Source organism: Cynocephalus volans, chromosome 7, assembly GCF_027409185.1.
Source record: "Cynocephalus volans isolate mCynVol1 chromosome 7, mCynVol1.pri, whole genome shotgun sequence".
Classification (NCBI taxonomy): domain Eukaryota; kingdom Metazoa; phylum Chordata; class Mammalia; order Dermoptera; family Cynocephalidae; genus Cynocephalus; species Cynocephalus volans.
Window position 1 is genome coordinate 63011474 of NC_084466.1, and position 16978 is coordinate 63028451.

Sequence of the window (16978 nt, forward strand, 5' to 3'; positions counted from 1 at the left end):
AGACCACGCTTAATCTGCTGAAGAGTTAAATGGATTTGGAACTTTACTCCCAAAGTGTGCATATCAAAAAATTAGGGTGATTAAATTAGTTCTTTCACCCTTGTCTATATCCTAATTTTATTTCATTGAAAGACAGATACTCTGTTTTCAGTTACCTTTTTTTTCTTTTTAAAAGAAATTTTACAAAAGGAAAAAACCTTTTTATCTAGGGCTGATTCTAAATAGATCGCAGCGAGAGAGCTGCTCTGCTACTGGGAAAGCCCCACCCAGAAGCAGATCATGTACAAACGGTTTAGTACTAGGTTCCCCACGAGTGCATGTGTTGCATGACAGGTAAGGGGGCAGCCCCCTTTCTGGCTGTTCCCCATTTCCCAGGATGAGGCCTCTCCCCACCAGACTCTGGTCCTGGGACAGCAGGAGATCAGCTATTTGAGACCAACTGAGGCTCCTCTGTGCTGTGGCATTGTCAGTTACTTTTTGCCACTAATTTCAAAGTCCGTGATTATGTATAAGATATATTTTTAGTTTTAACTTCAGTAGATCAATAGAAACTAAATTTTATGTTTTTTATAACAAATCTCTATTGTTAAAATATAGAGGAAGCCTATCTACACGAGGCTAGGATTTATGCAATTTTAGTTGTAAGTTTTGAAATGGCGTTTTATTATTTTTGAAGCTAATCCTCAGATTATAGTTATTCCAGAGTATTCCAGCGAGATTGTTCACTGGCAGCTTCCATCTAGATTACTGATGCTTTATTTACTAGATTGGCTGTTATAGTGTATATATATATTCTCTAACAAGTTCCTGAGTTTATAAAAATGAAGTGTTTCTTTAAAAAAAAACTGAAATAAGTGAATAGAAGTTGCATATTTTGATAAAAAGGTAATTTTTTACAAATGATTAGTCCAGAATGGTAACAGTAGGAGAGAACTTACACATTCTCTTAGGGCCACTGCTTTTCACAGATGTGCATGGAGACACTCAAAACTATAGGATAAACATACCACATGGTCCTAGAGTGTCATTTTTATATGGATAAAAGGTATTTTTTTTTTCTATTTTTGTGTTAAAAGTGTATTAAACAGGTGAATTTAGAAGCCACATGAAGTTTTAAGATAAAATGGGGATTTCAGAAAAATGGTTTGCTTGTGCACGAGCACAGAGTATATATTTACCCCTCTCTGTTGTTAAACTTACTTCATTTTTTAGAAGAATCAAGTTCAAGGAGGTCGCGCAAGGTAAGGATGAAAAAAGGTTTCCTGTCACTGACCATGTCCTTTCCTTTTTACCAATGCTTCCCAAACTTTTCACTCCCTAGGGAACCTGTTCTGTGATCTGACTTCTCCCAAGAATTCCACATTTGAAAGATAGTACCTTCCAAACGGTGTCTGTTAAACTACTGTACTATGTTTTGGTTAGTTGAAAACAAAGCATTGCAAGTTAGAGATTCTGATCAACTTGAGATAACTAGTTAACTACGTTGAATTGATATAACTTTGGCAAAGAAAGCCTTTTTGTAGGGAAATGGACACATTACGTAAAACTTTAGGAAGTAATGAAAATGGTTTACAGATCAGCATTTTTACTATCTTAGAGTCTTAGAGGTATGACAAGCCCTGGGAGCAACAAGGACCCTAGGTTCTGAACCATTGTTGAGAGGCCTGCTGCCTCAGAACTTAAAATTTAATAGTAATTGAGTGACTAAAAAGAGAACGCCTGTGTTTCAAAGTGAGCATGTTGAATTGATGCCTTTATTTCTTTTGCTTTTTGCATATAGATTGAATATGAAAGGAAAAAGAAAGAAGATGGAAAGCGAGCTCGAGCTGATAAACAACACGTTTTAGACATGCTGTTTTCAGCCTTTGAGAAACATCAGTATTATAACCTTAAGGACTTGGTGGACATCACAAAACAACCTGTGGTATGTATATGTTCATTGATCCTATAAATATGTCCTGCTTTATTAGTATGTCATTAGATTTTAAATATATTTAATATCAACAATTCCATGTGAGGAAAAGGAATTATCCTTCTTTTGATTTATGGTTGACATTACGCCTGAAGTCTTTGTTTATATCATTTCTAGTCTTTCTTTTGTTCCCGTCTCCCTCTGAAAAAGCTTAATTCCTTCCCTTTTTTTGAAAATGTGCCTTGTAGAAGAATCACATTCTTTAACAAGTCATATTGGTCTGTCATGGTGAGAGGGTGTATCTCTTCTCTGTCTTGTGGGCTATTCTCTGTGGATTTTTTAAAAAAATCAGAATCTGCCTAGCACTAGGTCCCTTTAAACTTGAGCTGAACTGCCCTTTGAAATTATGCTTGTTGAGATTGTGGTTGGGTTGGCCTCTTCTCCATTTTTAAGGAAAAATTTAATGAGTTGGTATTTTAGAAAGTTTATCTTTGTTCTATAAATAATCATTTTTAAAATCTTTTTTCCAGACTTTCGTGCCTATTTACTAATAATTTGTATCACTAATCCATTTAAAGTGCTAATGACAATAAGGGATCCAAGTGCTTTCTCCAGTCTTTGAGTTACATTTTTTTCCATTCAACTTTATTATACCTCATGTAGTCAAAGTATCAATGGAATTATGAGAGTATTTACTTATAGGTTTAAAAAAATTAAATGGAAACATTTTAACCTAGTTTCCTTTACTATTTTGTTCACTCTGCCAGTATACTCAAGAATATGTTTATTCTAGCTGCTTCATTTATTTGATTCAGAGTATGTACGTTTAAAAAACATTTTAACATAACCAGATAACCTATTTATTAAAGGACTTGGTATATTTTTTCTGATTTATACAAAGCTTTAGGAAACTATTTATGAAACGTAAGTGTTGATTGTACAGTTTCTCACTTCTACAGAGATTTCTTTACTTGTTGTACGTCAGCCTTTCACTTTTTATTAAGAAATTAATTTAAATTCCAAAAGATCTAAGTGCTTTTTTTTATAAAGAAGAAAGTGCTCATGTTGCAGTATTATCAACTCATCTTAATGACTTTACTCCCTTTGGCATCAAAGGCTTAGAAACGGCATTCCAAGCTAGATAAAAAATTTGAAATAGAATAATTCATTAGCTAAGCCATGTTTCTTCTGGTTTTAATGAAGTTTATCTTTGTACTTATATATATATATAAATATATCAATATGAAAAGGCCATTCTAGAAAGTCTGAAAGTAGACAAGACATTCTCATGAAATAAAACACACACAAAATTAGATACTGGGAAAAATAAGTACTTATAGAGAGGCATTCAGGTGATACTAGGGAAAGCAGTTTCTTTGCCTTAACATGGGATATAAAGTTTATTCATTTTGCATTATAGAAAAGTATGTCTCATTTTTGATTCTTCAGATAGTTTTTATTTGGTGCTACTCAGTGAATCTCTTATAATAGAGCTTCTTTGTTTTCTTTTCTTTTTTGGGGGAGGGGGTGGCTTGTCAGTGTGGAGATCCAAACCCTTGACCTTGGTGTTATAACACCAAGCTCTAAGCAACTGAGCTAACCGGCTAGCTCTAATAGAGCTTCTTAATTCATGATCATTGTTGGACTTTAGGGGATCCATTAATTTCCTGACTATGTACAAAACTGTGTGGATTTTTCTGAGGAGCAGATCCATAGTTTGTATCAGATTCTCATAGAGGGATCCTGATCTAGAAACTAAATTGTTTTATAGCAGCTTTATTATTTAGAGACTAAATTGCCTCAGCAAGCATAAGATTCTTGAAGGTAGGGTTTTATGTTCTCTCTATCCATAAATATTCAGATACCCCATGGCATAAAACATAGTAGAAATTCAGTAAGTATTTAATGAATTGATTTGAAAAAAATAAAAATCTTTAGTCTCCAAGGACCACTTATTTTTTTCAGATGGATTTCAACAGTCCTCATGTCATTTATGGTGGGAGTTGGGGGCAAAGAGTCAATGTCAAGAAGTGTGGAATGCCTTTGCCATGTTGGAGGTCGGCCGAGCTAGAGTTACCCCCACTTAGAAGAGAGGGCAGAAAGTGGCCAGCATGGATTCCAGTCCTGCTGTTTACCTCAGTGGGATCTGGGAGAGTTACTTTCATTCCTAAAATTAAGGAAGTTGAATTAGATAATCATTGTGCTCTAAATCTGTGATTCCAGTTCTAAACCTGTGATTTTCTCCGTCTTCTATTTCATCTCCTTCTCTCCTCCTCCTTCTTACATTTGAACTGGTTGGAAAAGCTTATTGATCTAGAAAGAAAATTGCCAAAGCCTGGCTCCCCTCCATGTAGGTAACTATTCTATTTAAAACGTTCCCAAGACATAAGTGAGTTTGTTTTAATGGTCAGTAGTACACTATTTCATTTTAGTCTGAGCAATACCCAAGAGAATTGAAGGAATCCATTCTAGCATGAAGATCAATGATCCAGGAGAGGGGGTTTCCTGATATAATGGAAATAACTCTGGATTTGAAGTAACTGGGATCTCGGTTCAAGTTCCAGTACTGCCATTTTATTTATTTATTTATTTGTTTGTTTGTTGGATTTTAACCCTTGACTTGGTGTTGTCAGCACCATGCTCTCCCAAGTGGGCCACAGGCTGGCCCTCCAGTACTGCCATTTAGCCAAATAGTCCTGGACAAGGTACTTAAATACCTTTAATACATTATTTATATATTTAATGTTTAATTTACTTAACTTATGGCATACTTAATATAAAATTACCATTATGTTCAGATTATAATATAAAATTAGATATAAAATTATATATGTAAATATATTTAAAACAATACCTAGTTTATGGGATCTTTGTGATAATTAAATAATGTTTGTGAAAGATGCTTTGTTGACTATTATTAGTATTATTATTAAACAAATTTTTGAGTCCTGAGTAAAAGAGAAAAGTAATCTTATTCGTGTCAATCAGTTCTTTAGTATATACATTTAATGGCATTCTCAGGAATAGCCTTTCATTTTTTGATGGCTTCCAGTGCCACTTGTGATGAGTTTATAACCATGAAGTTGTCACTTTAACACATCTTCTTTGTTATTAGCAGTACTAATACCATCTGCTTTCTGACCTTTATAATGTCATTTTTAACATATTCTGAGTGAATCTGTGAAGTATTTTCTTGTTTTCCCAGTTTTTTCTCTTCTATATTAGTTCTTCCTCAACACCTTCATTTCCACAAGCAAAATTATTGATTAGAGAAACTGTCCTTTGGGCCCTTCTTTTTCTCCTAATTGCTAGTACGTGCCTTACCTAAGCAACCAGAAAGAGTGAAACTTACCCATCAAGGGTAAATAAGCTAATTTGAAAAGACCAAGCTTTGATAACTCATATAAAGTCAGGAATATGGTATCTTTTTAAAGAGGTGTTTTTATATGGTTTAACTTCTGGCTTTGTCTTCTCTAAATTGAAAGATCAGAAGAAGCCTATTATTTCTCCTCGGCACTCTTTGATTTTTAACCTTGAATGTGTTATGTCTGGTCTTTCTTCATACTTTATTGTAACTGTAAAATAGAAGCATATGTATAGCATTTCCTTTGAAAATACAAACCATTAAAAACTTTATCTAATTGCTCCCTTTGAGCACTCTGACCCCAACACACTGTTCTCTAACATAGCACTCATTTGTCAGTGTTCCTTTAACCATACATTTCTATTTAAAGTGTCATCAAAAATCAACTCTGATTATAACTGAATCTCTTAATTTCCTTATGCTCTATCCACCCAATTTCAAGTCAGAATTCAATAAGTTTATCTTTTCTTGTTTGTTGTCTATATTTTTAGGCAGGTTCTTGCTGTATGGTAGCCAAAATGGTCCCCTAAAGCACCTCACAACTAGCAACCCCGAAGAAAGAGAATATAGGTCCTGATATTCCAATCAAAGCCCCAGGGAAGATTTTAATTGGCCTGGTAGGTGTTGTATATCCATTCTTGAACCAAGGGGGTAGAGTAGGAGTACTCTGCGGCCAACCAAGGCCCACTGCCTCTCCCAACTTCCTGCCACACTACCTGGTATCTGGCACAGTTAGCACCTAATCAGTGTTAATCATTTCTATTACCATCTCAAATTTAATGTGTTCAAAACAGAACTCTTGATTTCTACACTGTACCAAAGGGTCCCCCAGACTTCCCCTTTCAGTAAGTGACACCACCATTCCCCAAGTTGCTGAAGTCAGACACCTGTATTTCTTTTTCTTCTTCATGATATACATTACTAATTATATATAGATCTCTGACTCAGGATCAGAAAGGTAAAAGGTATGTTAGAAGTTATCTAGTTCACTTTTCTAATTTACGGGCCCAGAGAGGGGAGTTGGCTAGTGGCTTGAACACAGTTGTGTTGGCTTCAGTCTAGGAATATCTCTTACCATATTGCCTCTTCTACATTCAGACATGTGTGTAAATCTGTGGACAAGGAAGGAAAATACTTTTCTTACAATAGTAATGGCATTTTAATAGAGAGGAAAAAAACTAATTTCTCTCTCAGACAGGCTGCTTTCTAATTTCTATATTATTAAGAATTATCATCATTAATCTAAGCCAGGTGAGTGGAGAATGGAATTTAAGCTTTATTTTAGCTCATTCACTTCCAAATCCAAAAGTAAAAAAGATATTTTTAACGTTTTTTAATATTTTAAAGCTCATTCCCAAATGTACTACTTGATTAGTGCTGTTTTTACTATAATGCTTTGTGCTGACATATGCTTTCCCTTTTACACTTAATTTCTTTTTACCTCTTTTTTTTTTTTTATCTGTATCATTTTCTTTTTGTTCACATATTCCTTTTTAGTTCTCTCTCTTTTTTTGGTCAGCTGGCTGGTATGGGGATCCAAACTCATGACCTTGGTGTTACCAGCACCACGTTCTCCCAAGTGTCATTTTTTTCCTCTTAAGTGGAAAATTTTTTTTTTTAGAATGATACTACTAAAACTAAAAAGACAGTCAATTTGCTAACAGAGCATATTAATTGACAACCCTTTTTGAGACTTCTGTTTTAAAATATAATTATTTGCTAACTTATGAAGTGGAAACTTATGTAAAAGTTTCAGAATATAAAATGTCATACTGAAATAACTTATTAACTATGTTGAATATGTGGGGGTGAAATTTAAACACATTTATAAAATTTTAATACTTTCAGAAGATTCCAGTAACTGATAAACTCTTTTACCAGGTTTGTTATAGAACAGTACATTTTTCCTTTTAACTTTTTATATGGTTTATTTCACTTCCCCCCACACCCCCCTTTTAAATTTTCTACCTCATTTCTGAATGAGGTAAACTTTGGGACAAATTTAGTAAGATAACCAATTGAGTCAAGATTTTACATAAGATATATACATGAGAGCAATATCTGAGATAGGTACTCAGTAAATAAAATTAGGCATTTATTTATGTACAAAATTTACATAGAATATTCAGTTAAGCAGTAGGCCACAAAATGTATATTTAACATGAAAAATGCCTTTACCAATCTCCTTCCCCATCCTTCCAGTCCCATTTGATTTTGAAGAGAGATAAAGTAAAACTTTAAGTTTATTAAGTGCCTTCTGGTGGTTTCTTTATTTAGTTCCTGAACAAGCTAGAAAGACTTGTTTTTAGGTTTGCCATACCTAGGAAATAATTTCCCTCAGGGAAGAAATCAGTTTCTTTGCATTGGTCTCTGTTCAAGAAAACATTACTCTGTGGATTTAAACAAGTGTTCGAAGCCTCCCATTTCTATATCAGCAGGCGAACTCAGATACCAGAGGTAAAGCCTGCTGGCAGAGAACTTTGTAGTGCCAGCACTGACCTTCTTCAGTTCTGTCTTGCAGCATTATAGAGCCATTTCATTTTTCTAGAATATCCCAAAACACATATATTAGTCCATTTTCTATCACTTCTTTGGAATACCTGAAACTGGGTAATTTATAAAGAAATGAAATTTATTTCTTGCAGTTTTGGAAGCTGAGAAGTCCATAGTCCAGGAGGCACATTTGGTGAGGGCCTTCTTCTTGGTAGGAACTCTCTATAGGGTCCCGAGACAAAGCAGGGTATTACAAAGTGAGAATGGCAAGCACTCTTTGATGTGCTCTCCTTTTAATGCCACCATCCATGCCCACGATAACACATTAAAACATCAACCAATTACTCCCTGAATGGATTAATTAATTCAAGAGGGCACAGTCCTCACGATTCAATCATTTCTCAAAGGCCGCACCTTTCAACACTGCCATAGTCTGATCTCCTACCCACTTAAGACTGTTAAAATGGGGATTGAGCTTCTTTGAGTTGGGGGGGGCATTCAATCCACAGCAACAAATATTTCAACTATAGATTAATATGCAGAGCCAGCTGCTGTTTACTGGCTATGTTACTTTACCTAAATAATTTGATATTAAAAATAGCATCATCTTAATTTGTTTTTATGAGCTTGTTTTATGGCCCCTTCCCCGCCATTTAAAACCTTTATTTTCAATACAAATTGTGTTTTTAAAGTGCACAGTTCAGTGGATTTTAGTATATTCACAGAGTTGTGCAACAATCACCACCGTCAATTTTAGAACATTTTCATCACCCCAGAAAGAAACCCCATACCCATTAGCATTCACTCCCCTTTTGTACTCACCCACCTCCACCCTCTGCCCCTACTGCCCTAGGCAACCACTAATCTACTTTCTCTATAGATTTTCCTATTCTGGATATTTTACATAAGTGGAAGCATATAATATGTGATCTTACAACTGGCTTTTTTCACTTAGGCATAATGTTTTTATACTTCATCTGTGTTGTGGCATGTATCAGTACTTCATTCCTTTTTACTGCTAAATGTATACATACCATTGTGTAGATATACTGTTTTATTTACCCATTCATCCATTGGTGGACATTTGCGCTATTATGAATAAGGCTGCTCTGAACATTCATAGACAAGTTTTCATGTGAACATAATATGTTTCCATTTCTCTTGGGCATGGAATTGCTAGATCACATGGTAACTCTTTTTAACCTTCTGGAGAAATTCTGCAAGATTGTCATCATTTTTTAATTCTTACACAACGAAAACTTGTAATGCCAGCACTGTCCTTATAGTGCTGTCATTGCCCTCAAATATTTTAAGGGTGAATAATGCTTTTTAATTGAGAATGCTAGCTAATTTACTCAAAAATTTCTCTTGGTAAAATATATACCTATAGTATCCTTACTTGTCATTTAATATCCAATAATATTTTCAAGTAGACTAATAATGACTAAACTAACTGATATTTTCTTGTTTTTGTGCATTTAAACTACATACGTACATACATTTTGTACATTTAAAACTATACCTCACACCAAATGCACTAACAGATAGTTGCCATGGTTCTGAAGGCAAGAATTCATATTTATTTATATATCAACAGGAATTTTGTTGTTTTCATCTTTATTAAGTTTTATATATTTCCGATTGTAGGTAACAGTTTCAAAATTAACTATATCTATATCAGTTCTATATATGCCAAAGTTCTATATATGCCAAATTGGAAGCCATTATATCCCAGCCTTAGAACACCTTATAGTATTCCAAGGTTATGTTCAGCATACAAATAAACTAATACAGTTTAGAATCATGTCTTTAATAAAGTTAAAATTAAAAGGTTTTACCCATGGGAAGTAAACGTTATCTGAAATATTCAAACGTGAAGCATTTGCCAGTGCTAGACAGATGTTTCTAAAGTGGGATAATTTACCAGCACATGAATATTAATGCAATAATAAATTGCTTTTTCAAGATTTGGTTTAAGTGACAGAGTAGGGCAGGGGGTACATACAGTTTGTACCTTCACCATTTCATTACTTACCGGTCTGCTTCTTAGAGTTTTCAAAGGGATGAATGCAGTCATGGGACCCTGAGAGGAAGACAGGGGTGGAGTTTAGTGGGAAAGAGGAAGTGAAACCAGAAGGTAAGGAGAAAAATGCAGACATGGTCTGTGTTCCAGAGAAGTCCCCAACATCACCTTGCTTTTCCTATTCACAGTTTTCTGTATCTAAAGGAGTGAAAACATCTGTCACCTTTGTTCACAGTTTATTCCTAATGTGTAGTTTATTTTTTAATGGAAGAATTTTGTGCATTGGAGCCACTAACATTTTTATCATTAAGTTCTCTGTTCTGCTGATGTCTGTCTCTTAAAGGAGTCACAGTTGTTCACACAAAAATCATGTGAAGATGAAGTGATACTTTGAAATTATCATAGAGCCAGTAATGCCCTTCTTACCATAGGATTGCTTTATAAAAAGCATGTAGTGCATTTCTTCTTGGTTACTGCACTCATCGGTGCCATCTTTGGTATACTTTGCATATTGTATGTACCTTTGGTCTAACCTTTTTGGAAAGATTTTGTGACTAGAAGCCTTGTAGAGTCATGTTATTAGCTTACTTAAAGCATTAGTTGGTGATCAGCTCCCTATCAAAGGTATATGTTTTTAATCAACTTCTAGGAATTTAGATATAGTTGATGTATTATTATGCTTGGAATGCTTACCACCAAAATGCCTGATAAAATGAAATGCAAATAAATCTATTTGGTTGGCAGAGCAGTAGGGTAAAAGATGATACGAGAAATGGCGAGGGGTTGGGGGAGGGAAGGAAGGAGAAAAAGAGACTAAAATAGTAGGCTACTGTGCCTTGTGATTCTATATAGGTTTGTCTCAGTCGTGGGGGGAAATTGGGAAGTTTATCTGTGGGTTTCTGGCTTTTTGGCCACCACAATTTTATTTTGACCCACAAATTCAACCCACATCCTAATCACTTGACCTCTTTGGTCAAGTGTGTGCTTTGCCATCTCCTTCCAAGGAAGCTGTGATGTTGTGTCCCCTTTTTCTCGGCATTCAGACTTGCTGTAAATTCTCTCCCACACATCCCTTTGATGAAGAATTGCTGGACCTGAACCAGTTTATTCAGATCTTGTGCTGCAGCGCAGCGCACAGTGTGTAATGAGAAATATCCCCAATTCTGTGTGATATAAAGGTAATCTACTAAGTTCTAGAATCCTTTGTTTTAAACTACAGTTTGTTAGACAGATATTAAATTGGAAAGTTGCTGAATGTTTACAAGTTTCTCTTGATCTCCACACAGAATTGCTGTTCATTTCATGTGATCAAGTATCCATCCTCATAGAACCTAACATCTTGGCCCAGGCTGGGTTAGATGCTCCTTCTCAGTGCTCCCATAATCTGTACACATTTCTTTATTACTGTGCTTCTACATTATTTTATAATTGCCTGCTTATATGCTTCTGTCTCTTCCCCCCCAACCCCCACTACAAAACATTAAACCGTGAACTCTACTAATACCATTCTGCCTGGCACATTGTAGGTGCTAGAATAAGTGTTTGGGTGAATGTTTGAATAAAAAGGGGGAAAAATGAGATTGCAAATTAATTTTCAATCCTGGTAGAACCTTTAAAATCTTCCCCTCTGTTGGCTGTCTCCAACAATATTTTAACACTATAATAAAGATTTTAGTTAAAATGTCATTCAAATTCAGGTAGTACACTTTAGTCAGTAAACTTTTGTTTTGCAAACCGGGTCAAGCCTGAGTTCTAAAAATGGAAGGATCTAGAGTTTGCATAGTCTATTCCAGTTGACCTTCTTAGTAATTTCCCCTCACCATTCCCCGCCCCAAACTTCTCAGCTGCCTTGTGGCTCTTAAGCACACCCTGTGCTGTCCATATATGTACACCAAGTCTCTGCGGTGTGCAGGTAGGGTCTATAATGGAAGCATGTGGTTTAAGAGGAGAGTGAGGCATATAAATAAAGGATTATAATATAGTGTTATAAGGGCTATCATTGAAGTGTGTGCAGTGTGAAATGTAAATCTAAAGGGTAAGGCTATTAGGGAAAGTTTCTCTGAGAAAGTGACATTTGAGCCTATTCTTAAAGGATGAAGGGTTCAGATTTGAGGGAAGGGGATAAGCATTACAGGGAAAGGAAACTATATACGGAAAAAACCCAGAAGCATGCAGACACAGAAATGGCAAATATGTGTGAGGGGGGGTATCAGGAGATGAGGACAAAGGGAAAAGGCAGACTTGTTTGGAATTAACCTGTAGGCCAAGGGGAAGTTATTAAAACATTATAGACAGAGGAATGACGTGATCTCACTGTTCTCTATCCATCTCTTCTTCCCGTTAGGGCTTTTCTGACCTTATTTTAACCTATTATCACTACTACTTTCTCTGCCTTCTCCCTTGCCAAGCTAATTCATTTGATTAGAGTAAAATGGTCTTAGGTTATAGTTTAGAACATTCTGAAAATCCAGGAAGTTTGCCCCCCGCCCTCAAGATATAATCTTTACTGTGTCTAGACATTGTGACCATAATCCCATTTTATTACTTGACAAATCAACAGACTACCATTATCTCATTTATTCTTATAAAGAAAAAAAGAGTGACATGTTTGTGTACAAAAAATACTCTGCATATCTTACTAGATCACCAAAATGAGGGTGTACTGCATGTGAAAGCAACTGATTTTGTACACTTAAGACTTTCTTAATATTTTGTATTTAACCCTTTTTAGGCTTTTCATTTTCTATGCCTACATTATAAATGGGCACACTAGACTTGAAGTTAAGAGAGCTTCTTTTCACTCTGAACAATAAATGCTGGCGAGGTTGTGGAGGAAAAGGAACTCTCATACATTGTTGGTGGGACTGCAAAATGGTGCAGCCTCTATGTAAAATGGTATGGAGGTTCCTCAAACAATTGCAGATAGATCTACCATATGACCCAACTATCCCACTGCTGGGAATATACCCAGAGGAATGGAAATCATCAAGTCGAAGGTATACCGCTCCCCAAATGTTCATCGCAGCACTCTTTACAATAGCCAAGAGTTGGAACAAGCCCAAATGTCCATCATCGGATGAGTGGATACAGAAAATGTGGTATATCTACACGATGGAATACTACTCAGCTATAAAAAAGAATGAAATACTGCCATTTGCAACGACATGGATGGACCTTGAGAGAATTATATTAAGTGAAACAAGTCAGGCACAGAAAGTGAAATATCACATGTTCTCACTTATTTGTGGGAGCTAAAAATAAATAAACACACACACACACACACACACACACACACACACACACACACACACACACACACACACACACACACACACACACACACAAAAAAAAAAAAAAAACCGGGGCGGGAGGGAAGAAGACATAACACTTGCAATTCCTTGAGGTTGATACGACAAGCGAGCAGAAAGGACATTGTTGGGAGGGAGGGGGAAGAGGGAGGAGGGAGAGAGGTTTCTGTAATGGGCCACAATAATCAACCACATTGTATATCGACAAAATAAAATAAAATATTTAAAAAATAAAAAAGAGCTTCTTTTCTATTAGGCTACCCAAATGCTCCTGGTGATTGCTTTTTTCACTTTTGACCCACAGCATTGCATCCACAATTGTATGGTTGTTTGTACAACAGGGTCTTAGTCTCACAACAAACTATTTTTTGGTTTTACAGAGGTGTCATTCTTGGCATCTAAACTGAGGATTATTTTTGCCTAACCCATCATTTTCTTTTTTCTTTTTCTTTTTTTTTTTGTCTTTTTGTGACCGGTAAGGGGATCGCAACCCTTGGCTTGGTGTCGCCCGAACCGGGCTCAGCCAGTGAGTGCACCGGCCATTCCTATATAGGATCCGAACCCGCGGCAGGAGCACCGCTGTGCTCCCAAGTGCTGCACTCTCCCGAGTGCACCATGGGGCCGGCCCCATCATTTTCCATTTATGGATCTCGTTCAGTTAGAAAGTAGTTTATGAACAGTGTCTCATTTTTTTAAAATGCGGTTTGAAGTAGTGGATGGGAGATGTGCATATTACCTGGAAGTTTTAAGCCTTTATGCTTACTCATTTACAGGGTTTCTCTAGTGAAGCCAACTGTAGAAGGTGTGGAAGGTGGGCAGGTCCCCTGGAGGAACCCAGGGCTCATTTGGTTCATTGCTGCCACCTGCTGGGGCCTGGCTGCTGAAATGGGAAGGCTGCCCAAGGAAGAGAGCTGAGCCATCCAGGGCCATAGAGGGACCCCTTGTGTAGGTCCGGTGCTGATGAGCTATTATGTATCTAGATGACAGCCTATCCCTAACTGAAAGGGCTTTGTGAACTGTACAGAATTATACCAGTCAGTATAAGGTGGCATTAGATTATGTTAATAACAGGTAATCTCCATCATTGGTGAGGCTCAGAGAACTAAGCAACACACGAGGGACTCAAAGACAATAGAGTACCAGAGCTGGAAGAATCCTTAAGGCGGATATGGTAAAACTTTAGTGTAGTTAAATGAGTCACCTATGGACTTACTAAAATGCAGATTCCTGGGCCTAATCCCAGAGATTTTGATTCACTAGGCCCAAGATAGGGCTTTTAAAATAAGCTTCCCATGAGGTTCTGATGCAGGTAATCTAGCACTGCACTTGAGAAGGGCCCTGCCTTAAATATTATCTAGACAGAGCTTCTCAACCATTTTTCTAATTAGTACCTCATTTCAATTAATAAAAAAAAATTACAGCTTCCATCAATGGGATGAGACATCATAATATTGTAACTGGTTCTTTGAAGCATACACACAAAAATTATTGTTGGATTGGTTTGTTGTGCAGAAAAAAAAGTCATTTTTTAATAATTAACTTTTCTTTCTTCTCCAAGAAGGAAGTGCTGTAATTTATCCTGGTCGGCTCATAGTGGGATGCTTTTTGGACTTGGGCATTGGCAAGCAAAGATGGGGTTTAGTATTATACTTAATAGTAAATATTATATGAGGGTACTACAAAAAGTTCATATAAAGATTCATATTCTCTTTTAATTCTATTTTTCCATGAACTTTTTTGAAGTATCCTCATATATAGCTATCTGTATTAGTCCGTTTCTGTTGCTTATAACACAGTGCCTGAAACTGGGTAATTTATGAAGAAATGAAATTTTTTCCTAACAGTTTGGAAGCTGTGAAGTCCAAAGTCTCGGGAACATATCTGGCGAGGGCCTTCTTTCTGATGGTGGCTATCCACAGAGATGCAGAGTGTCACATGGTGAGAATGGGCTGAGCAAGAGAGAGCTAACCTCCTCACTTGCTCTCCCTCTAAAGCCATCAGAACCACACCCCTTAGCACCCATTAAACTACCAACCCATTACTCCATGAATAGACCAATCCATTCACTAGGGCATGGTCCTTAGATCCAGTCACCTTTCAGAGGCCCCACCTTTCAAATATCATAATTGGATTTCCTGCCCTCTTAACAGTACTCTTACAGTGGAGATTAAACTTCCAATACATAAACTTTTTTTGGGGGGGGGGCACATTTAACCCATAGCACCATCATTTCCATGAATATAGTAATCGCTTGATAAATGACTATCGAATTTGCAGGGACCTGAAATACCATAATATGGACTCCTCTGGAGGAGTCAAGCACAAGAAAGCTACAGTTCCCATGGTTTTTAGCATGTCTCATCTCTTCTTATTCCTCCCGTCTTGGCAAGTTTGACCCAGGTACAAATAATATTAAACACAAATAATAGCTTTCCTTATTACACAGGAAATATAAGTGGCCTGACAGCAAGTTTGAGAACCCATCTTAGAACTGAGAATCCTGACTCTTAATGTAAAAGGCTTAAATTCCCCAATCAAAAGACACAGACTGGCTGACTGGATCAAAAAGGAGGACCCAACTATATGCTGCCTACAAGAGACCCACCTCACCCATAAAGATTCACACAGACTAAGAGTGAAAGGATGGAAAAAGATTTACCATGCAAACAGAAAAGAAAAACGAGCTGGAGTAGCTATTCTTATATCTGACAAAATAGACTTTAAACTAAAAACCATAAAAAGAGACAATGAGGGACACTACTTAATGATAAAAGGACTGATCCATCAAGAAGACATAACAATCATAAATATGTACGCACCCAATGTTGGAGCAGCCACATTTATAAAACAAATGCTATTAGACCTAACGAAGGAAATAGATACCAATACCATAATAGCAGGGGACCTGAACACCCCACTGTCAATATTAGACAGATCATCTAGGCAAAGAATCAGTAGAGAAACACAAGATCTAAACAAGACTCTAGACCAATTGGAATTGGCAGATATCTACAGAACATTCCACCCAACAACCTCAGAATATTCATTCTTCTCAGCAGCACATGGATCATTCTCCAGGATAGATCACATATTAGGTCACAAATCAAGTCTCAATAAATTCAAAAAAATTGGAATTATCCCATGTATCTTCTCAGACCACAATGGATTAAAACTAGAAATTAATAACAAACGAAACTCTGGAAACTATACAAGCACATGGAAATTAAACAGCATTCTACTTAATGACATATGGGTCCAAGAAGAAATCAAGCAGGAAATCAAAAAATTTATTGAAACTAATGAAAACGATACATCATACCAAAACCTGTGGGATACTGCAAAAGCAGTATTGAGGGGGAAATTTATTGCATTAAACGCTCACTTCAGAAGAATGGAAAGATGGCAAGTGAACAACCTAACACTTCACCTTAAAGAACTAGAAAAACAAGAACAATCCAAACCTAAAGTTAGCAGACGGAAAGAAATCATTAAGATCAGAGCAGAACTGAATGAAATTGAAAACCAAAAAACAATTCAAAAGATCAATGAATCCAAAAGTTGATTTTTAGAAAAGATAAATAAAATTGACAAACCATTAGCATGGCTAACAAAAAAAAGAAGAGAGAAGACTCAAATAACCAAAATTAGAAATGAAAAAGGCGATATTACAACTGATTCATCTGAAATACAAGGAATCATTCGAGACTACTATAAACAACTATACGCCAACAAATTTGAAAATCTGGAGGAAATGGATAAATTTCTGGACACACACAAGCTCCCAAAACTGAGCCAAGAAGACATAGAAAATTTGAACAGACCAATAACAATAAAGGAGATTGAAGCTGTTATCAGAAGGCTCCCAACAAAGAAAAGCC

General features: G+C 36.3%; 1 protein-coding gene across 1 annotated transcript in view; it reads left to right on the top strand.

Annotated features, from left to right (window-relative positions):
• Positions 1–16978, top strand: part of GTF2F2 (general transcription factor IIF subunit 2) — a 183949-nt gene that overhangs the window by 152057 nt on the left and 14914 nt on the right. Inside the window, exon 7 of the mRNA XM_063102913.1 lies at positions 1781–1924. Within this exon, the coding sequence (XP_062958983.1) occupies positions 1781–1924 (144 nt within the window). The remainder of the gene's footprint in view (positions 1–1780; positions 1925–16978) is intronic.